Here is a 24,144-nt window from a genome sequence, read left to right on the forward strand (position 1 = left end):
GTGGCGCGGGATTAAAATGGTCTGGACCTAAATTGTGTTTCAAATCGACTGACAAAAAGCAAGGCCGTATATAGTGGGGCGGGGGGTTAAGGGGTTGGACCCCCCACACCCCTAAATGTTTGTCTTACTCGTAAAAACGTAACAAAAATGGAAGTTGACAAATTTTGAATGGATTTTTGGGTTTCACTTGTGTACCCCCCCCCCCAAAAAAAAAGAAATTGAGTAAAACCCCCTCCGAAAAAAATCCTGGGTACGGCCAGACAGTGACAAACAGTTAGAAAACACGCAAGATATCTCCATAAATCATAAGGAAAACCATAAGAACGAAGCGACAATCCCCGCCCCCCGAAATGTTTTCCCGACTCGAAAAAACGTAACATGAATGAATAAAAACGAATTTTTGATGTGTTTATTTTTAAGTTTTTTTGTAAACACCTCCCCCGAAAAAATGTTTCGTACCCCCCCCCCCCCCACCGAAAACAATCCTGGATACGGCCTTGCCACCCGGGTCCAATATAAGAGATCTAAAATGATAAGAGATCATAAGGAAAACCATAAGAACGAAGCGACAAAAAACTCCCATGCTGAAAATTGGATAAATGTTAGAGGACAAAGCATGTATTATGAAGCCCGTTAATTGCTTTTTTCTGAGTCTTTTCCATTAGACATCCACAGGTTATCGTTTCAAAGAAAACCGTGTCGAATGCACATATGATTTCTAATACTCTAAGCTTCTTTTAATTTTCCAGGCCGTTAACTGCACTTCTTTCGGAAATGGATCCATTCACAACTGACATCCCATCTAATAGTTTGTCTACGAGTTTGTCCTACAATGAGACAAGGGATACAGACTCACCGGGATTAACGCTGGGATTCGTCATTGCAGGCGGCATTGGACTTTATTTTCTGGCTGTTATTACATTTGTTGGGAACGCAATGGTTTTACATGCCATTAGAACAGAAAAACGACTTCAGACAGTAAGCAATTTATTTGTATTCGAACGGTGCTCTATAAAGAAGCATTCAATTGAAGCATGGTTGTTTCAATCTGTAATCAGTAAAGTAGCACAAATGTTGTCACAAATGGTTGATCACTCAGAATTCACGAAAAGAATATCAAGGCTGTATAAAAACATCAAGGCTGACCTTTTGTTAAAAATATCAAGAAACACCTCTAGTGGTTTAGCCGTTAATTTGTCAGTTGCCCTGATACTTAGTAAAGTGGTTTGACTTTGGGAGTTAATCATAAAAAATTATTCCTGAGATTTGATAATAATATAAATTTTTGTATTTGCGCTTAAAACCAACCAAACATTTTATAGTGACCATTCTTGGCCAGACCTGCATTATGGGTTAGGTTACCTTAACAAGGAATAAAGTATAAAGCTTTAGTTTAAGGATTGGGAGGGGTTCAGGAGAAGGTAGCCCCCCTAATATAATGAATAATTTATGTTGTTTGTTATAGTCTTAACATTACTTCTTATTTTCATTTTACCAGAAACTCGTTTTTATCTGTTTTCTGATCTTTTTTTAAGTCTTGCCCGGGCCTATCCAAGATATATTGTGGGCTAACGCCCCCCTAAAACCCCTATTCCTTGTTATTAAATTGTATATATCAGTGCTTGTAAATTTATACGCAGTGTTCTAGATTGCTAGCGTAAAAATTTGCTTATGGAACAGCACAAATTTCTCTGGACAATTTCTTTTGTTCTCTGGACAATTTCTTTTGGCAATTCAAGTTTCTTTAAATTTACTGAATGTTACATCTTCAGAATCACCATAAAATTTTGATTCTTTTAATGGATATATCTCTTTAAAAAGTTTACCAAGTTCTGGTCTCTGTAAGCACAAGTTCTTCTGTAAGCACAAGCACAAGATAAACATAATATATAAAATTTCCATTTAAACGTCAATAAAAAAGTTCCCGGTAACACTGCCTCCCCTTCTTGGTAAATTCCTTAGCAACGCTCAAGATAACCCGCCACTGGTGCACCTTTTGAGTCAGCAATGAAATGAATATGATCTTTTATTTTACAAAGGAAACATTTTTTGAAATAAGACTTGAGCTGTCACTCCGGATCCTATATATTCAGTCTTAACCAAAATGAACGAGTATTAGAGATTAGTTTATCTCTACTCCCCACCTCCCCAGAACCTCTTCTATATCTGCCTGAATGATCGCAGCAAGTTAGGAAATTTAGTTGTAAGAATACACTCTTTCAGGCATCAGGCATCCCCCTCCTTTCACCTACATAACGACCCATAGACCCTGCTCCATATCAGCTGGTGCGAAGCTATACATCACTGGGCTCTGTGCATAAGTTTATCAAATATCAAGTGAATCAACTTGGTTTTTGCTAAGCTTTAAAATAAGTGTCTGTACTGACCGTTTATTTTATTTTATATGTTACTAGGTGACGCTTTAGGAAAGATTACGCCACCATGCAGAATTACTACCTCTAAAACTGGGCAGCTCAATGTATAGTTTTCCAATAGTTTTAAATTGGTTGGATATCTCAGAATTTTCAATCGGTAGCAACTTTATTCAAAGCCGCAGTTCAGTGCCACAAAAAGAAGGAAAACGCCAATTTATCATGCCGCAATCTTTCCATTAATTAAAAATGGCCGAGTGAGCCGTCTCTCGATTTTCTAGAACCCTCAGTTTGATACAGTTATCACTGGAATGAAAAATAATAAAGACGCATCCATGATCTTCAACATCAACTGAGAAGTTAAAAATTCCACTGTTTTATAGATAAGAAATAAATTTGATGGTGTATTTTCTATTAAGATCATTTGCCCCTTTCAGGTGTTTCCCTAGTTTTCAAAAATCAGGCAAATTTGCTCATACTCGTAGCTTCTGACGCGTAACTTTAAACTTGATGGATTTTAGGCCTGTGGATATTTTATGTTTGTAATCACCTTGGAAAGCAGATTCTTTTGCTTTATATATTTTTATCAAAGTTTATTTTTTTTTAAGCTTCTACCAGGAACTGCTGGAAAACCAAACTCTAAAAAAGCAAGTCTTGATTAAAAAATATGTAAAACCGAAATCTGTTGTTGATGCTGATTCTAAATATGTAAAATGTATCAATTTTGAAGTTGTTCATCAAAAGCTAATAGCACATGCAAATTCATAATTTTAGAAATAAGAAATGAACTCCCTCAGAAAGGGATGTGGTTGTGATGGATATGCTGAAACTAATGCATTAATGCTCGAACGTATATGAAAATACTAAAGCCGTTATCGATAAAATAATAAATTTCTGATTTTCCCAGAGAAGGATGGTCACATATGTGTTCATCCAAATTCTTTAGTCCTAGATTATTATAGTAGAGTTTATTCCAATGTGCATTTAAAGATTCAGTGCCCATTTTGAGAGAAAAAAGCACAAGAAATTGAGATTAACCTTGGCGTGAATAGGAAGAAAATTTTATCGAGCAAAAATTCTGTAAGCTATTGAAGGGTGTTTATCTAGCTTCCCAGTCTCAGAGGCAGGGGTGTAATTTGCTATGGGGTAGGGGGGCCAACTGCCCCCTCCAGACCTCAGTACTCCCCCCAGATGAAATTTAGTTTCTTCAAAAAAACTTGTCAATACTAAGATAAGCCAACATAATTCAAGCATCCAGAGAAACAGATCAGTTTTCTTTAGTAGGCTATACTTTGCCTTATGTTACTATATGGCTCATTTTTCCTTTTTCACTGTCATTTTCCCTTTATTTGGGAAAATTGATTCCAACTTTGCCCCTCCCCCAAGATTCTGACGAAATTAAGCCACTGCTAAGAGCAAGACTGGTGTGCGGTATATCATTCGTCCGTAAATATAAATGCAGTCCAAAAAAATGAACCATTATTAAAGACTATTTTTCAATAAAACTAACGACTAAGAGCTTGGCATATTGACGAATTATCGATTATCGATGTCTATTAGGGTTATCGATTAGATTAATATAAAATAAAATAAATGAAAAATGTCCTTGATCGTATCAATCTTGAATTGCCGGGTTTTAAGGCTTAGTAGGCTAGAATTGGTTTTCAGTTCTCCCAGAAGAGATTGTGCTCCTAATGAAATTTATAGAACGTAAAAGCTAATATTCTTGTTATGCCTTTAGGGGATCAGAGAAGGGAAACAAAATCGTCCCTAATGTCTTCTAGTCATAGTATATACAACGTTTGGTTGATGGGTCTAAACTAAACTTGGTGGGAAGTAATAGTAGGTGTCGTTGTTGTGTCTACTGGCAGTTTGTCCCGAATCAAACCTATGCTATAGATGGGTCTCTAAGCTTTTGTCTTCATTATATTTACCAGATGGGGTAAATATAAGATATCAGATCTTAATGAACTTTGTTGGGAAGTAAGCTAGTTTAATGCTTTTTGAAATCAGGAAAAGATCTTAACTGTGCTTGGGAGAGTAAGGATTGTCCACAAATTTATGTTTTCAGAATAATAGCCAAAAGGGGTTTTTGGATCTCAACTGAACTTAGTCATAAGTAAAAATTGAATGACTAGTTATATTTCCTTGGATCCAGAGACCGATTCAACCTATGTAAGGGATGGGTAAGAGTGACCCCCATTTCTTGACATCAGCAGAAATTTAATTTGCATTTTCAAATCTCGACCAAATGTAGCAGGAGTAAGAGTTAGTCTCCTCTTTGAATATTTTTGATAGTTTGGACCTGATAGACTTCTGTAGGGACAGGGGAGGGAGTCTTAAGATTTTTGTCATCAGCTTGTCTAACAGGGCTTGTCCTCCTAACCACTGCGGAAAGGAGGGGGCATTCATCAAACATCTACCAGTAGGAGTATTTGGAACTTAACCAAACTTTTATAGTAAATCTACTAGTTGTGATTACAAAGAGCAAGTTATTGGGTTTATCTAAACTTTGTAGATAGATGAAAATAAGCTTTCTAGTTCCATTTGTTGTAAGTTTGTTCTCCCTCCAACCTGTTTGGGTTGAAGGGGCTACTGAATTCTTGCCATCAGACTTTTTACAAGAAGGGGTTACCAGATCTTGGTAAACTTGGTGGGAAGCAAAAGCTAGTGTTTTAATTCTGCCGTTTGATATCAGGACAAGAAGTCTGTGGGAGAGGTAAGGGGGTGGAGTATTAGATGCAAAATTATGTCTGCAGAAAAAGAAGCAGAAGGGTCTGTCAGATATCAGCGAAACTTAGTCGTAAGTAACGATTGATATGTTAGTTCTGCAATTTTGAAGTTACGGATCAATTAAATCTTTGCAGGGGAGGAGTAAGAGCGATTTTAATTTGTTCTCATTAAGACATCTTTCTTAAGAGACCGCTGGATCTCTATCAAACATAGTGGGAGTAAGAAACTTTGCCAAGTTATATCTTACGCGAGTTTGTTTACAGAAGTGTCATTAGTGTGTCTATCAAAATGGGAGGTTTGCTCCCAGCCAAAGTCGTCAAACTAGTGCGAGTTAGTGTACAGGTTATGCGTTTGAGCGAAACTGTAAAGCCACCTATGGTATCGGATCAAATTTTTGAGCCCTCGCCTCGGGGCGAGGGTTGTTAGTTATGCCCTGGGAGCATATAAGGTTTTCATAGAATATGTTGTCGTAGAAACTTCAAAAAATATCATTCGATTGAATATTCAAAGGGCTAATGCCCTTTATAATAGTCGAAAGTGATTGGTGTGAAACTAGCCCCCCTCCACGCCCATCATTCCCCCAAATACATCCAATCAAATTTTCGAGATAGCCATTTTATTCAGCGTAGTTGATTTCCACATAGAAAATGTGTTTTTAAGGGTGACACTTCCCCAGAACCCTCGGGGCAAGGGTTGTAAGTTGTCAAGGGTTGTAAGTTGTCGTTTGAATGTGTTGTCGTAGAAACTTCAAAAAAGGCTCATTCCATTGGAAATTCAAAGGGCTAATACCTTTTTTTTATAGTCGAAAGTGATTGGAGGGCAACTACACCCCCCCCCCCCACGACCATCATTCCCCCAAACACATCCAATCAAAATCTTGAAAAGGCGTTGTCGTAGAAACTTCAAAAAATGCTCATTCGATTGTAAATTCAAAGCGCTAGTGCCCTTTTTAATAGTCAAAAGGGATTGGAGAGCAACTAGCCCCCTCCACGCCTATCATTCTCCCAAACACATTTTGAGATCGCTATTTTGTTCCGCGTAGTTGATTTCCAGATAGAAAATATTTTTTTAGGAGGATACTTCCCCACAACCCTCGGGGCAAGGGTTTTAAGTTATGCCCTGAGTGAATATAAGAACGATGTCTGCATAATGTATAATATATTATTCTTTTCCCTCAGAGCAGGGCACTTCATATCAGAATAGTTGTCGTGGGAACTTCAAAGAGGGGTCATTCAATTGGAAATTGGAGTTGTTTGTGCCCTTATTAATAGTCGAAAGTGATTGGAAGGCACCTAACACCCTTTCCACGCCCACCATTTCCCGAAAAACAACCAATCAAAATTTTGAGATAGCCATTTTGTTCAGCGTAGTTGATTTCTTGATAGAAAATATGCTTTTGAGGAGGAAACTTCCCCACAACCCTTAGGGCAAGGGTTTTAAGTTATGACCCGGGGGCATATAGGTTTTTATAGAAGGTGTTGTCGTTGAAACTTCAAAACAGGATCATTCTATTGGAAATTCAAAGGGCTAGTGCCCTTTTTAATAGTCGAAAGTGATTGGAGGGCAACTAGCCCCCCCAAATCCCTTCATTCCCCAAAACACATCCAATCAAAATATTGAGATGTCCATTTTCTTCAGCTTACTTGATTTCCCGATAAAAATTATTTTTTTGAGGAGGACACTCCCGCACAGCATTCAGGGCCTTCACCCTTTTTAATATTCGATTGTGATTGGAGGGTAACTAACCCCCCTCTCACGCCCACCTTTTCCTCAAACACATCCAATCAAAATTTTGGGATAGCAATTTTATTAAATGTAGTTTTAAATTCTGTAAATTAGGTCTTTGAGGATGACAACTGCCTCAGGACAAGGGTTGTAAGTCATGCCCTGGGGGCATATAAAGTTTTTATAGAACGAGTTTTCGTAGAAACTTCAAAAAGGGCTCATTCGATTAGAAATTGAAATGGCTAGTGCTCTTTTTAATAGTCGAAAGTAATTGGAAGGCAACCACCACCCCTTCCACGCGCATCATTTCCCCAAACACATCCAATCAAAATTTTGAGATAGCCATTTTGTTCCACGCAGTTAAAGTACAGGAAATTATACTATTGAGCGGTCTTCAGGGCAAGGGTTGTAAGTTATGCCCAGGGGGCATATAAGTTTTTATTGAAATCTTTGTCGTAGAAAATTGAAAAAGGGCTCAATCGATCGGAACTTTAAAGGTCTAATGCCCTTTTTAATCTTTGAAAGCAATTTGAGAGCATCTAGCCCCCCTCTCTCACCCACCTTTTCCTCAAACACATCCAATCAAAATTTTTAGATAGCCATTTTGTTCAGTGATTTGGATTTCCAGATAGACATTATGTTTTTGAGAAGAACACTCCCCCCGAGCCCCCAGGACAACGGTTGTAAGTTATGCCCTGGGGGCATATAAGGTTTTTATAGAACGCATCGTCGTAGAAACTTTAAAAAGGGATCTTTCGATTGGAAATTGAAATGGCTAGTGCCCTTCTTAATAGTCGAAAGTAATTGGAAATTATGTATTTAAGGATGAGAAACCCCCCAGAGTCCCCAGGGCAAAGGTTGTAAGTTATGCACTTGGGGCATATAAGGTTTTTAATTATAGAGTTGTAAAAACTTCAAAAGGGGCTCATTCAATTGGAAATTGAAAGGGCAAGTGCCCTTTTTAATAGTTGAAAGTGATTGGAGGGTAACTAACCCCCTCTTACGCCCCCCATTCCTTCAAACACATTTCATCAAAATTTTCAGATAGCCATTTTGTTCAAAGTAGTAGAAAGTTCTGGAAATTAGGTCTTTGAGGATGAACCCCCCCCATCCCTCAGGGCGAGGGTTGTAAGTTATCCCCTGGGGCCATATAAGGTTTTTATTGAAAGCGTTGTCGTAGAAACTTCAAACGGGCTCATTTGATTGGAAATTGAAAGGGCTAGTGCCTTTTTTAATAGTTGAAAGTGATTGGAGAAAGACCAACGTCCCTTTCACGCCCACCATTTTCTCAGACACATACAATCAAAATTTTGAGATAGCCATTTTGTTTAACGTAGTTGAAAGTTCTGGAAATTAGGTCTTAGAGGATAACAACCATCCTCACAGCCTTTAGGGTAAGGGTTGTAATCTATGACTCGGGGGCATATAAGGTGTTTATAGGAAGTGTTGCCGTAGAAACTCAAAAAGGGCTCATTCGATTCGAAATCGAAAGGCCTAGTGCTCTTTTTAATAGTCGATAGTGATTGGAAGGCTTGACATTTCATAGGCAGCGCACTAGCGCTGCCTAAGTAAAGATCAATGTGGCCACAATGTTTTCTTTTCTCCATACCCTGGCACCTCGTATCGAAGGAGTTGTCGTAGAAACTTCGAAAAGGGCTCATTCGATTGGAAATTGGAGTGGCTAGTGCCCTTTTTAATAGTCGAAAGTGATTGGAGGGCAGTAAGCCTCCCCCCACGCCCATCATTCCCCCAACACATTCAATACAAATTTTGAGATGGCCATTTTGTTCAGCGTAGTTGATTTCCAGATAGAAAATATGCTTTTGAGGAGGAAACTCCCCCACAACCCTTAGGGCAAGAGTTTTAAGTTATGACCCGGGGGCATATAGGTTTTTATAGAAGACGTTGTCGTAGAAACTTCAAAACAGGCTCATTCTATTGGAAATTCAAAAGGCTAGTGCCCTTTTTAATAGTCGAAAGTGATTGGAGGCCAACTAGCCCCCCCCCCCCTGCCCAACATTCCCCCAAACACAACCAATCTAAATTTTGAGAGCCATTTTGTTCAGTGTAGGCTAGTTGATTTCCAGATAGAAAATATGTTTTTGGGGAGGACACTCCCCAAAAACCCTTAAGGCAAGGGTTTTAAGTTAGGCCAATGGGACGAGTACAGTTTTTACAGAAATCTGTTTCGTAGAAACGTAAAGACTGCCTTTTTCGACTTAAATATCAAAGACATATTAACCATGAGCCCAGCCGACAGTGAGTTGTTTGTAAATAATCCCCCCCCCAACACGCCCATCATTCCCCCAAACACATCCAATCAAAATATTGAGATAGCCATTTTATTCCGCGTAGGCTAGTTGATTTCCCGATAGAAAATATGTTTTTGAGGAGGACACTCCCCCCGAGCCCCCAGGACAACGGTTGTAAGTTATGCCCTGGGGGCATATAAGGTTTTTATAGAACGCATCGTCGTAGAAACTTTAAAAAGGGATCATTCGATTGGAAATTGAAATGGCTAGTGCCCTTCTTAATAGTCGAAAGTAATTGGAAATTATGTATTTAAGGATGAGAAACCCCCCAGAGTCCCCAGGGCAAAGGTTGTAAGTTATGCACTGGGGGCATATAAGGTTTTTAATTATAGAGTTGTAAAAACTTCAAAAGGGGCTCATTCAATTGGAAATTGAAAGGGCAAGTGCCCTTTTTAATAGTTGAAAGTGATTGGAGGGTAACTAACCCCCCTCTTACGCCCCCCATTCCTTCAAACACATTTAATCAAAATTTTCAGATAGCCATTTTGTTCAAAGTAGTAGAAAGTTTTGGAAATTAGGTCTTTGAGGATGACAACCCCCCCCCCCATCCCGCAGGGCAAGGGTTGTAAGTTATGCCCTGAGGGCATATAAGGTTTTTATTGAAAGCGTTGTCGTAAAAACTTAAAAAGGGCTCATTTGTTTGGAAATTGAAAGTGCTAGTGCCTTTTTTAATAGTTGAAAGTGATTGGAGAAAGACCAACGTCCCTTTCACGCCCACCATTTTCTCAGACACATACAATCAAAATTTTGAGATAGCCATTTTGTTTAACGTAGTTGAAAGTTCTGGACATTAGGTCTTAGAGGATAACAACCATCCTCACAGCCTTTAGGGTAAGGGTTGTAATCTATGCTCTGGGGGCATATAAGGTGTTTATAGGAAGTGTTGCCGTAGAAACTCAAAAAGGGCTCATTCGATTCGAAATCGAAAGGCCTAGTGCTCTTTTTAATAGTCGATAGTGATTGGAAGGCTTGACATTTCATAGGCAGCGCACTAGCGCTGCCTAAGTAAAGATCAATGTGGCCACAATGTTTTCTTTTCTCCATACCCTGGCACCTCGTATCGAAGGAGTTGTCGTAGAAACTTCGAAAAGGGCTCATTCGATTGGAAATTGGAGTGGCTAGTGCCCTTTTTAATAGTCGAAAGTGATTGGAGGGCAGTAAGCCTCCCCCCACGCCCATCATTCCCCCAACACATTCAATACAAATTTTGAGATGGCCATTTTGTTCAGCGTAGTTGATTTCCAGATAGAAAATATGCTTTTGAGGAGGAAACTCCCCCACAACCCTTAGGGCAAGAGTTTTAAGTTATGACCCGGGGGCATATAGGTTTTTATAGAAGACGTTGTCGTAGAAACTTCAAAACAGGCTCATTCGATTGGAAATTCAAAAGGCTAGTGCCCTTTTTAATAGTCGAAAGTGATTGGAGGCCAGCTCGCCCCCCCCCCCCATGCCCAACATTCCCCCACACACAACCAATCTAAATTTTGAGAGCCATTTTGTTCAGTGTAGGCTAGTTGATTTCCAGATAGAAAATATGTTTTTGGGGAGGACACTCCCCAAAAACCCTCAGGGCAAGGGTTTTAAGTTATGTCCTGGGGCCATATAAGGTTATAATAGAAGGCGTTGTCGTAGAATCTTCAAAACAGGCTCATTCGATTGGAAATTCAAAGGGCTAGTGCTCTTTTTAATAGTCGAAAGTTATTTAAGGGCAACTAGCCCCCCCCCCCAACACGCCCAACATTCCCCCAAACACATCCAATAAAAATTTTGAGATAGCCATTTTATTCCGCGTAGGCTAGTTGATTTCCCGATAGAAAATATGTTTTTGAGGAGAACACTCCCACACAACCCTCAGGGTAAGGGTTTTAAGTTATGCCCTGGGGTTATATAAGGTGTTTATAGAAGGTGTTGTCGTAGAAACTTCAAAAGGGGCTCATTTGATTGGAAATTCAAAGAGCTAGTGCCCTTTTTAATAGTCGAAAGTGATTGGAGGGCAACTAGCACCCCTCCCCCGCGCCCATTATTCCTCCAAACACATCCAATCAAAATTTTGAGAAAGCAATTTTGTTCAGCGTAGTTGATTTCCAGATAAAAATTATGTTTTTGAGGAGGAAAGTCCCCCACAACCCTCAGGTCAAGGGTTTTACGTTATGCCCTGGGGGCATATCAGGTTGTTATAGAAGGCGTTGTCTTAGAAACGTCAAAAAAGGCTCATTCGATTGTAAATTCAAAGGCCTTGTGCCCTTTTTAATAGTCGAAAGTGATTGGAGGGCAACTAGCCCTCCCCCACGCCCATCATTCCTCCAAACACATCCAAAATTTTGAGATAGCCATTTTGTTCAGCGTTGTTTATTTCCGGATAGAAAATATATTTTTGAGGAGGACACTCCCCCACAACCCTCAGGGCAAGGGTTATAAGTTATGCCCTGGGGGTATATAAGGTTTTTTTTATAGAAGGCATTGTCGTAGAAACTTCAAAACAGGCACATTCGATTGGAAATTCAAATTGATAGTGCCCTTTTTAATAGTCGAAAGTGATTGGAGGGCAATTAGCCCCTCCCCCCGACGCCCATCATTCCCCCAAACACAGCCAATCAAAATTTTGAGATGGCCATTTTGTTCAGCGTAGTTTATTTCCAGATAGAATATATATTTTTGAGGAGGACACTCCCCCCCAACCCTCAGGGCAAGGGTTATAAGTTATACCCTGGGGGCATATAAGGTTTATATTGAAATCTTTGTCGTAGAAACTTCAAAAAGGGCTTATTCGATTTGAAATTCAAAGGGCTAGAACCCATTTTAATAGTCGAAAGTGATTAGTGATATTTTTTGTTGTTGTTATTGTTTATACCAGGGCAGTTCGTATGGAAGGAGTTGTCGTTTGAACTTCGAAAGGGGCTCATTCGATTGAAAATAGAAAGGGCTGATGCCCTTTTTAATAGTCAAAAGTGATTGGAGGGCAACTAAACCCCCTTCCACTCCCACCCTCCCACGCCCACCCTCCCATTTGCACATTATGTTTAAAAACTAAATGTTGCCTTATGATTAAATCAAAATGCAACTGTGCTAATTCCAAATAAGGATTTTCAGCAGTATCCCAAGAACGACTGAGGGTATTAAGTTTAAACTTTCGGGGCTACTTCTGCTCTTAAAATTTAACCAAATCAAAATAGCGTAAGTGTATCCATGCTATCAAAGTAAGTAAACAGATTTTTTTGCGAATTTGCGTCCAGATTTTTAAAAGGATGTATGTTGTTAAAAATTACTGAAAAATTTTCTCCAGCATACAAATAGAAGGCCAAACTATAAAGTCTTAAAAAACGAAAAGATTTAAATTGTTACTTTCTTTCTCCCTGAAACGACTATGTCAATATAAAACAAAAAGAAATTAATTAAAAAAACTTTTTCCACAAAATAAGTTTTCAAAGAAAAGTAAAGGACTCCTTTTAACAAAAATTGAGCGAAAAATAAAATCAAACGATCTATCAAGTGTGAAACTACCACAAATCAGCATTGATATATGAATAGAACCCAAAACGAACAGAAATTACAATAAATAACCGAGTCAAACTCAAAACGAGCAGAAATTAGCATAAGGTGGGCGCAAAACCCCTATGCCTTCCCAAGGCCAGAACAAAATTTGCACTTTACTGAAAAAATACAAATGAATGTGCATTGTTAGTTTAATATACATATACTGATATTTAGTAATCAAAATGTTAATATTATTTGATTTATTAAATTCATAAAAGTAAAAACATTTATATTTTTTTCAGTAAAGTGCGAATTTTTTTTTTCGCCAACAGTTTAAGGCCAACAGTTTTTTTTCGTTGTTGTTTCGTATAGAAGTGCTAATAAACTTGAGAGAGGTTCTTTTTATTTGGAAATTAAAAGTTCTAGTGGCCTCTTTAACGGCCAAAAGTGATTAGAGAGTAAACAGAGCAACGATGATATGTAAGTACTTTCAAGCATCAAAAGTGCCATTACCTGACAATAAAAAGGGGGAGGATTAATTGTATTTATACTGTAAAATAAAGTTAAAACCTCGCCATAGAAACACTGTGCAAGAGACTATTTAATTTACTGCTCCTTCCTTTTCTTGTTCTACTCAGAAAGTTAGTCATAAAACTGATCACTTCGACATTTTATTAAATATTGCTTCAATTAATTTGCTGGGATTTTCCCCTTAAAAATGAAGCATGAAAAACTGTTTTAGGTGTCAAACATGTTCATCATGAGTCTTGCCGTTGCTGATTTAATCGTTGGCCTGATAGTGATGCCAATAAGTGCCCTTTACTTCATAAATGGTAAGTAATTGAAAAACTACTAAATATTTGATAGTGCTCTGACAGCCTGTGTTTGTATTTGGATTGTTTGCTAGTCCTTATTTTATCATAAATAAATTAAAAAATTACATTTTTTAACTGAAAGTAGGGAGCTAACATTAAACTAATATTAAAACTTAAAACGAACAGGAATCATTCCGTATACGAGGGAGGATACCCCCTTCTCAATCCCTCGCTTGTTATGCAAAAGTCTTAAAGCTCTTTAAAACATACTTCTCATTTCATGACTCTTACTTTTCAGAAGTTGTTCATAAGAAAATGGGACAAAAATTAAACTTTAGCGTGAAGAGCGGGGGATGCGGATGGGGTAGCCCTTTTCATATATGGAATAATTTCTGTACGTTTTAATTTTTAATGTTGATCCTTATTTTCGGTTGAAAAAACTTGTCTTTTTTATTTAATTGCAGGCCATTTTCCTTTGAAGCCAGGAATTCCTCCTAAACCCTCCGTGAAACATTACCGTGCAAAAACTCTCCACTCTACGAAAAGTTCCTCCTGCAGAAAACTCTCCCACGTTATATACCTTTAGTGTAAGATTCCCCAAATAAAATTCAAAAACACACACGAAAAATGACTCCTCGGAAAATTTCCGCGTAAAATTTCTCCTGGACAATTCCCCCGGAGCATTCTTTCTACATTTAAAAGTGAGCCTCCAAAGAGAAAGTAACCGAAAGAATTCCTCAACTGACTCCCTGAGAATCCTCCAGTTTAAAATTACACGTGGGAAATTTTCCCCGTGAAAAATCCCACCTCCCACAGAAAATTCCCATTGAATTTTGTTTGTATATTTACCAGTAACAAATACTATATGTAGACGATGGGCAGCTTGCATAAATTACATCCCATTCCCCAGGGGTTGTGGGTCATCAGGTCATCCCCAAAGACATAAGAACTGAACATTTCAGCTATGCTGAATCAAACGGCTATCTTAAAATTTTGATCAAATGTCTTTAGGGAAAATGGGGGTGGGGGCTAGTTGTCCTCCAATCTTTTTGTTAACTAAAAATTGACACTAGAGCTTTTAATTTTCATTTGAATGAGCCCTCTGTTGGTCCCTTAGGACTATTGGTTCGATACGATCACCTCTGGAAAAAAAAAAAACAAACCAGCGTCTGTGACCTTTTATCTGACAAAAAATACAAAATTCCATATTTTTATAGGTAAGGTCTTTAAACATCTACAGCACGGTTCTCTAATATGCTAAGTCTGATGTTGCGATTTCCATTAAGATTACTTGGCTGTTTGGGGTGTCTCTCCCCTTTTTAAAAATCAGGCAAATTTTCTCAGGCCCGTGATTACGAATATGATCTTTGAAAAAGTGGAAGTACCTAGCGATGTTAGGAAAACCTTAATTAATCCCCTGTACAAGAAAGCTGATTAGAGTGAGCGTGATAATTATAGAGGAATTAGTCCGGTTTCTGTAGGTAGTTAGTTACTTAGTATGATGATACTTTTTAGACTTAGAGATGCTGTAGATAAAGTTTTAAAGGAAAAAAGTGTGGTTTTATGAAGGGTAAAGGATGTGTGGACCAAATTTTCACTCCTAGGTTAATAATTGAGAAGTGCCTAAGTCATCAAACACCTCTAGTCCTAAGTTTTATTGCTTATTAGCAAGCGTTCGATTCAGAAGAAGGCATAGCGAAGGTCTTATCCTTCTATGGTATACCAGACAAACACATTAAAGTGATCTTTACTATGTACGAGAATAACATTGTTGCGGTTAAGGTAGGAAATGAGGTTAGTAGCTGGTTTCGTATTAAATCAGGAGTTAATCAGGGTTGTGTTCTACTCCCATTTATATTGCTCATTTTGATGGACTTTTTTACTTTTATAACTTTAATAAATCAAATAATATTAACATTTTGATTACTAAATATCTATATATGTATATTAAACAGACAATGCACATTCATTTGCATTTTTTCAGTGAAGTGCAAATTATGTTCTGGCCTTGGGATGGCACAGGGTTTTGAGCCCTACTCGTGTTAATTTCTGCTCGTTTTGAGTTTAACTCGGTTATTTATTGTAAATTCTGTTCGTTGCGGGTTTCATTTATTTATCGATGCTGATTTGTGGTAGGTTCACGCTTGGTAGATTATATGATTTCATTTTTGCTCATTTTTGGTTTAATGGGGATCTTTACTTTTCTTTGAAAAACTTATTTTGTGAAAAAAGTTTTTTCAAAATTAATTTCTGTTCGTTTTATATTGACATAGTCTTTTCAGGGAAATAGAAAATGATTCTTTAAATCTTTTTGTTTTTTTAAGACTTTATAGTTTGGCCTGCTATTCGCATGCTGGAGAAAAATTTTCAGCAATTTTTAACAACATGCACCCTTCAAAAAATCTGGATACAAATAATAGTGTTTAATTTACTATCATACCTCATCTAGTAAACCTGAAATAGAAAACCAGATACCATTCGCAAAAAAAATAAATCTGTTTACTTTCTTTGATAGCTTGGATACGCTTACGCTATTTTGATTTGGTTAAATTTTAAGAGAAGAAGTAGCCCCAAAAGTTTGAACATAATACCCTCAGTCATTCTTGGGATACTGCTGAGATGCCTTACTGGGGAATTAGTATTAACACTGCATTTTGATTTAATCTTAAGGCAACATTTAGTTTTTAAACATAATAGGCAAATGGGAGGGTGGGCGTGGGTGGGGGACTATTTGCCGTCCAATTACTTTCGACTATTAGCCCTTTAGATTTTCAATCGAACAAGCCCTTTTCGATGTTCCTAAAAAAACTCCTTCGATACAAAGTGCCCTGTTCTAAACAAAAAAAACAAAAAAAAAAACAATAATAATAATAAATTGTATCCACATCGATGTTTACTATAAAAATGTCAAGCCTTCCAATCAATTTCGACTATTAAAAAGGGCGCTAGGCCTTTCAATTTCCAATCGAATGAGCCCCTTTTGAGTTTCTACGAAAACCCTTTCTATAAACACATTATATGCCCCATGGGCATAAATTGCAACCCTTGCCCTGAGGGCTGTGAGGGGGTTATCATCCTCAAGGACCTAATTTCCAGAACTTTGAACTACGTTAAACAAAACAGCTGTCCCAAAATTTTGATTGGATGTGTTTGGGGAAATGGTGGGCGTGAGATGAGCGTTAGTTGCTCTCCAATCACTTTTAACTATTAAAACACGCACTAGTCCTTTTAATTTCCAATCGAATGAGCCCTTTTGAAGTTTCTATGACAACGCTTTTAATAAAAAACTAATATGCCCCCAGGGCATAACTTGCAACCCTTGCCCTGAGGGCTGAGGGTTGACCTAATTTCCAGAAATTTCAACTACGTTAAAGAAAACTACTATCTCAAAATTTTCATTGGACGTGTTTGGGGAAATGATGGGCGTGAGAGGAGGGTTAGTTGCCCTCCAATCACTTCCGACGATTAAAAAGGGCACTAGCCCTTTCAATTTTCATTTTAGAAGTTTCTACGACAACGCTTTCTATAAAAACCTTATATGCCCCAAGGCATAACTTACAGCCCTTGACCTGAGGGCTGTGAGGGGGTTGTCATCCTCAAAGACAAAATTTTCGGACCTTTTAACTACGTTGAACAAAATAGCTATCTCAAAATTTTGATTGGATGTGTTTGGGGAAATGGTGGGCTTGAGAGGGGGGATACTTGCCATCCAATCACTTTCGACTAATAAAAAGGGAACTGGCTGTTTCAATTTCCAAACAAATTATTCTTTTTTGAAATTTCTACGAGAACGCTTTCTATAATAAAAAAAACCATTATGTGCCCCAGGGGCATAACTTACGACCCTTGCCTTGAGGGCTGCGGGGGTGTCATCCTCAAAAACATAATTTCTAGACTTTTTAACTACGTCGACCAAAATGACTATCTCGAAATTTTGATTGGATGTGTTTGGGGAAATCGTGGGAGTGAGAGGGGTGTTAGTTATCCTCCAATCACTTTCGACTATTAAAAAGGGTATAAGCCCTTCTAATTTCCAATCAAATGAGCCCTTTTTGAAGTTTCTACAACATCACTATCTATAAGAACCTTATATGCCCCCAGGGCATAACTTACAACCCTTGCCCCGAGGGCTCTGAGGGGCGTTATTATCCTCAAAGACCTAATTTCTAATATTTTTAAATGCGTTTAACAAAATGCCTCTCTAAAAATTTGATAGGATGTGTTTGGGGAAAATGTGTGTGTGAGAGGGGGGTTAGTTGCCTTAAATCACTTTCGACTATTAAAAAGGGTACTAGCCTTTTGAATTTCCAATCGAATTAGCCCTTTTTCAAGTTTCTACGACAAAGATTTCAATAAAAACCGTATATGCCCCAGGGCATAACTTACAACCTTTACCCTAAGGGCTTTGGGGGAGTGTCATCCTCAAAGATATAATTTCTGGACCTTTCAACTACTTTGTATAAAATGGATATCTAAAAATTTTTATTGGATGTGTTTGGATAAATGGTGGTTATGGAAGGGGTGTCAGTTGCCTTCAAATCAGTTTTGATTATTAAAAACAGGCACTAGTCATTTCAATTTCCAATCAAATGAGCCCTTTTTTGAAGTTTCTACGACAACGCTTTCTATAAGAAACCGTATATGCCCCCAGGGCATAGCTTACAACCCTTGCCCTGAGGGCTCTGGGTGGGGGGTTGTCATCCTCAAAGACCTAATTTCCAGAACTTTCAACTACGTTGAACAAAATGGCTATCTCAAAATTTAGATTCAATGGGTTTGGGGAAAAGGCGGGGTTGAGAGGGAGGTTAGTTGCCATACAATCACTTTTGGCTATTAAAAAGGGCACTAGCCCTTTGAATTTTCAATCGAACGAGCCGTTTTTGAAGTATTCTACGACAACGCTTTCTATAAAAACCCTATATGCCCCCAGGGTATAAGTTACAACCCTTGCCCTGAGAGCTTTGGAGAAGTGTCCTCCTCAAAAACATAATTTCTATCTGGAAATCAACTACGCTGAACAAAATGGCTATCTCAAAATTTTGATTGGATGTTTTGGGGGAAATAGTGGGTGTGGAAGGAGTGGTAGTTGCCTTCCAATCACTTTCGACTATTAAAAAGGGCACAAGCCACTTCAATTTCCAATCAAATGATCCCTTTTTAAAGTTTCTATGACAACTCCTTCGATACGAAGTGCCCTGGTCTGAGACCAAGAACCAAAAATAAATAATACATTGTGCCAACATTGTTCTTAACTTAAGCAGCAATATTGCGCTGCCTATGATTAATTATTATCAAAATTCCCTTTGTAGAATTTCGATTGCTATTGGGCCAAGATGTCCCTTACTTAGAGTTTATTTACCACAATCTGTTTGACAGTTTCCAATTATTTTGAATTCATCATCAAATCATTTTATTATTGCTTGTTTGTTCTCATTATCAAAAATGCTTGCTACACCTTGTGCTGCATTTGAAGCAGCTACAGTGATTCCTAAAATAGCTGTGGCCAAATAAATTAAAACTTAACTCTTTGCTCTGGTTGATCATTGTGAGCGACGTGACAAAACGTATGGAAAGCAGAATGTCCGCTAGGAAATTAACAGGTTTTTATACTGGCATCAAGATTTTAAAAATCAAGCTTTGTTCAAATGACAGTAAAGATTGCGATGAAAATTTAAAACGAGAAGAAATTATCCTACAATGGTCTTCTCAGGTAGTTTTTAAACATCCTAGAAATCACCCCCTGTTCTTTACGTTAAAGTTTTACCTATGTTTCCCTTGAAGTATTTTAGAATTTAACTGGCAAAGCCTAAAAATAATTGGAAGCGTTTTACTATCATGCATCAATTATTCGAATGTAAATTATCCTAGATATTATCCCCCGCTGCTTGCGCAAAAGTTTGCCTAGTGTTTTCCTAAGATTTTTTGGAACATCAAATCCAGTATGCTGATAATTGCAAGCATTTTATTTACTGATTGCTTTTAAAAAATTCTTACTTAAAATTTTATTTTTTAAAATGAAAGCGAAAAGATGAAAAAACATAAGCCTCGTCATTCTTAAAGTATTGTAATAAGATCTTATATTTATCAGACTGCTCTTGTATTAGAGCATTCATTCTTAAAGTATCTGGAAAAAGGTCTAACTTTACCGAAAATATCGGGGGAGGGATCTTATAATATGCATTTACTTTTGTTCGAAAGGTAACTTTTTTTTCAATTACTTAGTTAGATAGCGGGTGAACACATAAAAAAAATACATCTTTTTATGCTCTATACGTATATTATAATCACTTCCTTCACAACTTGAATTTTGAGGCCTTAAAGGGACCTTTGAAATGACACCTCCTTCCTCATTAGAAAATGGTCACCAGAAATCACGAAATTACCTTAGAAAAATCATAAATAGTTATTTTCTCATTCCTAAAAGGTTATCAACTCACTTTACCTTGGCTCCACCAACTGATGGATGCATATCAAAGTATAATCACCTACGGAACAAGTACTGACAAAACCTATCCTCTCCACACAAAAAAGGGACCGTTTGTCCGCGTCTCCGGAGACGATTCCATACCTATGCGAACCTGGCAACTATATACCGTAGTTACACTATTCAATACAACTTAGGAGAATAATGGCTCGGAGCGATTAAGTAGTACAGCATTTTGCGTCTAGAGGTACGCTGAGGTACGCGGGGTCACTTTTGGAGAGTTTTGTCAGTACTTGTTCCGTAGGTGATTATACTTTGCTGTATATACAGTCTACTCTGTGCGTCCAAACTTTAGTTTTCAATAACCAAACTCTGTTCTTCTTCTTTAGTTTACGGCGAACGGTAATCAATCGGCAGAACGAAAATGGTTATAGTGCTCTAAAGAAATGTGAATATCTAGAACGGGCTGTATATTTGTCCATCAAGGGATGAGGGAGATATAGGTTTTAAGTGAATAATTGTATATTTAACATTGATATATGTATCTATCTATGATTGTTTTGAAGTAGTTTTCAAAATTTTAGTACCTATTTCTTATTGACAAATAATAAGGAACGAGGTATTACAATAGTCTCCTTAGGGGCTCAAAATGAAATATGCGAATACGGTGATTAGTATACTCGGTAAGAGTATAAAAAGACACATTGAGTTGTGTTCACATTCTTCATAGCTGAGTAGTAGAAAAAACTCCAAACTTACCAGAACATTTTTCTAAGTTTAATTTATGTTTGTTTCTTATATTATATTTAGGTTTATCCTAAATTTGAAGGAGCTACTGCCCCATCAGCCCTCTGCTCCTTGCGCTAAAGGTTGGTGTTTTTATAAAAATGCTTTGAGAACCAGGGGTTATCTAGATATATTAACTTTGTCCTACTCTATGTAATATGGAATAGCGTAGATTGGAACAGCCTGATTGGCTAGTTTTAATATCAAGCGATGAATTGGAAAAAAGAAATTTCCAGCTTTAATTATGAGTGACTGTTATTTGCTATATATTTTTCAGTCTGCGGGGAGGATTTATCACCTTACATTCTCAGCCATTTCTAATATCATTGCTACCGACATTTGAACGATTCGTGCTAATCTTATTCCCTGGAGATAATTTTATACGAGTTATGCCTAGATCATATTGGACTGGTCAGAATTTTTTAGTATATAGCGGAGGCAATGCGGAGATGCCTCCGCAGCAGAGATATCGAAAATAATCCGTTAATTTTTTCTGCTGATTTAAGTTTGGACTGAATCAAATCCAAGTTTTGACTGAATTTAACTGCAACGTAGTATGAAACTTGGAAGCTAAGGGTCCATTGTCGTATTTAAAAGTTACAACATTAGAATGCTCTAAAAATAATAAATAAATTTTAATAAAAAATGGGAAATATAGTGGAATACTAATGTTTTGCTTTGAAATTCTAAAAATTTTACATCTTTGCTGTTTAAAGTCTTGAGATGCAGTTTATCTACCATATTCAATTTGACTGAACCTAGGTTATTAATACACAAAGAAACTGTATCTATTCGACATTTATAATTCTAAAATTCCACATTTGGTAAAAACGTTGAAACCAGTCATGTTAATATTTCAACATTGCATCGGTAGTATCTACGTGAAGATAAAAAACTCGGTTATTTTTAGACTTCCCTATTGTTGCTACTTTTAAATACAACAATGAGCCCCAAGCTTCCAAGCTCTATAATGCGATGCAGTTCAATTCAATCCAAGAAAATGAGTTTACTTTGAAGTCCATTGTAGATGCTTACTTTTTCCGTAGAGATGTAGTCTGGGACAAAAAGCAAAAGATTTTAATCTTTTAAGAAAAAAGAAAAAAAAAGTTGGAGAAACCTTTTTTTCCTCTGAATTTTGTTTCATATGTCTCTGGCTGACCTTAGACTACATCTAATTTTTAATTAAATGCTAGAGGGTTATTTATAAATACACCTACTAAAGGTATAATTTTTTTTTATTAGAAAGCCCTAATTTATGCCAAAGTGATTCATTAAAGGGTACTCTCAAAAATTGTTCTATCTGACAAAATATCAAATTTGAAGATGGTATGACAATATTTAAGAGATGTCATTAATGATGGAACTCGGACTACAATCCCTTTTGTGAAACTGATCTATAAATTTATTAATCTATCAAAGAGCCTGCAGGTATTATGACTATAAAATGTGTTTCGGATAACTATTTACCCAGGGCATAGCCTATCTACGAACACTTATTACAGTGAAAGGGTATATTTTTTAGCGAAAACCCTTGGTTTTTGTTAGAGTGCATCTAAATCCGGCGTTATCTAGAATTAGTGAAATTCGCCCAAATAGACCTCAGTCTCAACATCACATTTTTACAATCATCGCATTTTGTGACTATTCATTAGGACGGGAAAATTTTAGTAGACATCAGTCGTAGACACTTAGTAAACCTTCTGTGTCCTCTGGTTTCTGGTAGTTGGTATTGAACAGCTCTTAGCTAGTCCAGAAATATTGTCAGACATAGGAGATCCACAGACATGAAGCTGTAAGCGCATTAAGTTGTTACTAATTGGAATATCACTGATCAAATGAAACAAGTGAATTTGAATTTAGCATAAGTCAACGCTGGACCGCAACATAGTGTATGTATCTTGTAGGGACATAAACTGGTCAAGTATATCTTAAGGTCGGTGATTTGACCTCGTATCCAAGAAAATTGCTAGATAATGTGGTCATTTTCAAAAATAAATGGGTATTTTCACCAATATTAGCCCAGACAGCAGTAGTGGCGGCCCTTTGAACTCCACAACGCCCAAAGGCACTACTCTTTTCTTCTTCACCGTTAATCACGAAGAGATTTAATGGTGACTCCTTCAGGACAAGACGCTAGTATTGTTGATTGTGCACACCTAATGATTTATTATGTACGTATGGCTGTTACGTAATAAAAGACTGTGTACCTGTGCAAATTTATTGAGGATGGAGTAATTTCGCACGTTGACTAGACTTGTTATGATAGAGCTAACGGGCCGCAAGTCAAGTTGAGAGCCCCCGGATGTAAATGAGGATGACGTATTGCGCACACGTGGGTGTTACATAATATGTTAGAAGATGCTTTTTCTTCCTTTGAGATTTTTTTCTTCAAGACGTTTTTTTCTTCGAGAAGTTTTTTTTTCAAGACGTTTTTTTTCTTCGAGACATTTTTTTTCTTTATTCAAGACATTTTTCAATTTTTTTTTTCTTCAAGGCGTTTTTTTTCCTCGAGATGTTTCATCAAGGCATTCCCCAAGCCACTTACGCAAGACGTGTTTTGATTAAGGGGACTTTTATAATCCGATAATACCAAAGTTTTTTGTCCAGGGTAGGAATTGAACGTAAGACCAAGGATATCCCAATGGAGTGATGCCTTAGTCATCTGAACTGGCTAGCACTTGTTATTATTATGTTCTTGGAAACATATTCCATGCAATAGGCTTCATAATCTCAATGACAATTTCCCTCTATTCCCTTTCTTCGCAAGGTATAGATCGCGTGTTTTCTTATTCCCGGGAAATAATTCCCTCGGAAGAGAGAAATCAATTATTGGAAATAGGTATAGGGGATTATATTCTTTTACATTTGAGGCACACGTGGGTGTTACATCATAGTTATCTCAATTTAAATGAGAGTGATGGTTAGATATAGATGCTTATACTTTTTTGGTCTATTGCTCACACGTGCTCGAGAAATTCAAGGAGAACATAGAAACGTACTACGAGTATTCCTGAAACCTGTCAACGATTATTTTTCAAAGGGATAGCGTAAGATGAGTATTTAATTCGTAATTTTTATTTCATTATGAACGTATGACCCAATATGAATTTTCTGTGGGAATACGCTATTAAAAAAGATGATAAAACTATTGGATGAAATAACAAGAAATGAATTACCATCCATGAACCATGACATTTCTTGGCAGGTGAATCTCTGTGCCCCTTGGATTGTACTTCGAGCAAGAGTCGATTTTTGTCACACGCAGCCATATTTTAAAGCAAAAACAACTCGTTTTGAAGCACGCATTTGATTATTTTCATCTCGTTTTGAGAAAAACAACAGTTTGAAACGTTAATTTGCATATTTTCTTCGGTTTTGTACATCAACAGAGCTCACACCATCGTGGCATTATTTGGCTGCTCTGTGGCACCCGTCATCATCACTTAAGCCTTTTCAGACGTTTGAATATCCTGACAGATATTTCTATTTGAGAGGTGGGAACT

General features: G+C 37.4%; 1 protein-coding gene across 1 annotated transcript in view; it reads left to right on the forward strand.

The window, feature by feature from the left end:
* The first annotated feature begins 743 nt into the window (after nucleotides 1–743).
* LOC148956308 (histamine H1 receptor-like) overlaps nucleotides 744–24,144 on the forward strand; it is a 91,843-nt gene continuing 68,442 nt past the window's right edge. Inside the window, exons 1-2 of the mRNA XM_089094883.1 lie at nucleotides 744–978; nucleotides 13,359–13,449. Coding sequence (XP_088951009.1) covers nucleotides 775–978; nucleotides 13,359–13,449 — 295 coding nt within the window. The 5' untranslated portion in view covers nucleotides 744–774. The remainder of the gene's footprint in view (nucleotides 979–13,358; nucleotides 13,450–24,144) is intronic.

The sequence above is a fragment of the Artemia sp. Qi Xiang Cuo genome, chromosome 1, assembly GCF_049724085.1.
Source record: "Artemia sp. Qi Xiang Cuo chromosome 1, ASM4972408v1, whole genome shotgun sequence".
Classification (NCBI taxonomy): Eukaryota; Metazoa; Arthropoda; class Branchiopoda; order Anostraca; family Artemiidae; genus Artemia; species Artemia sp. Qi Xiang Cuo.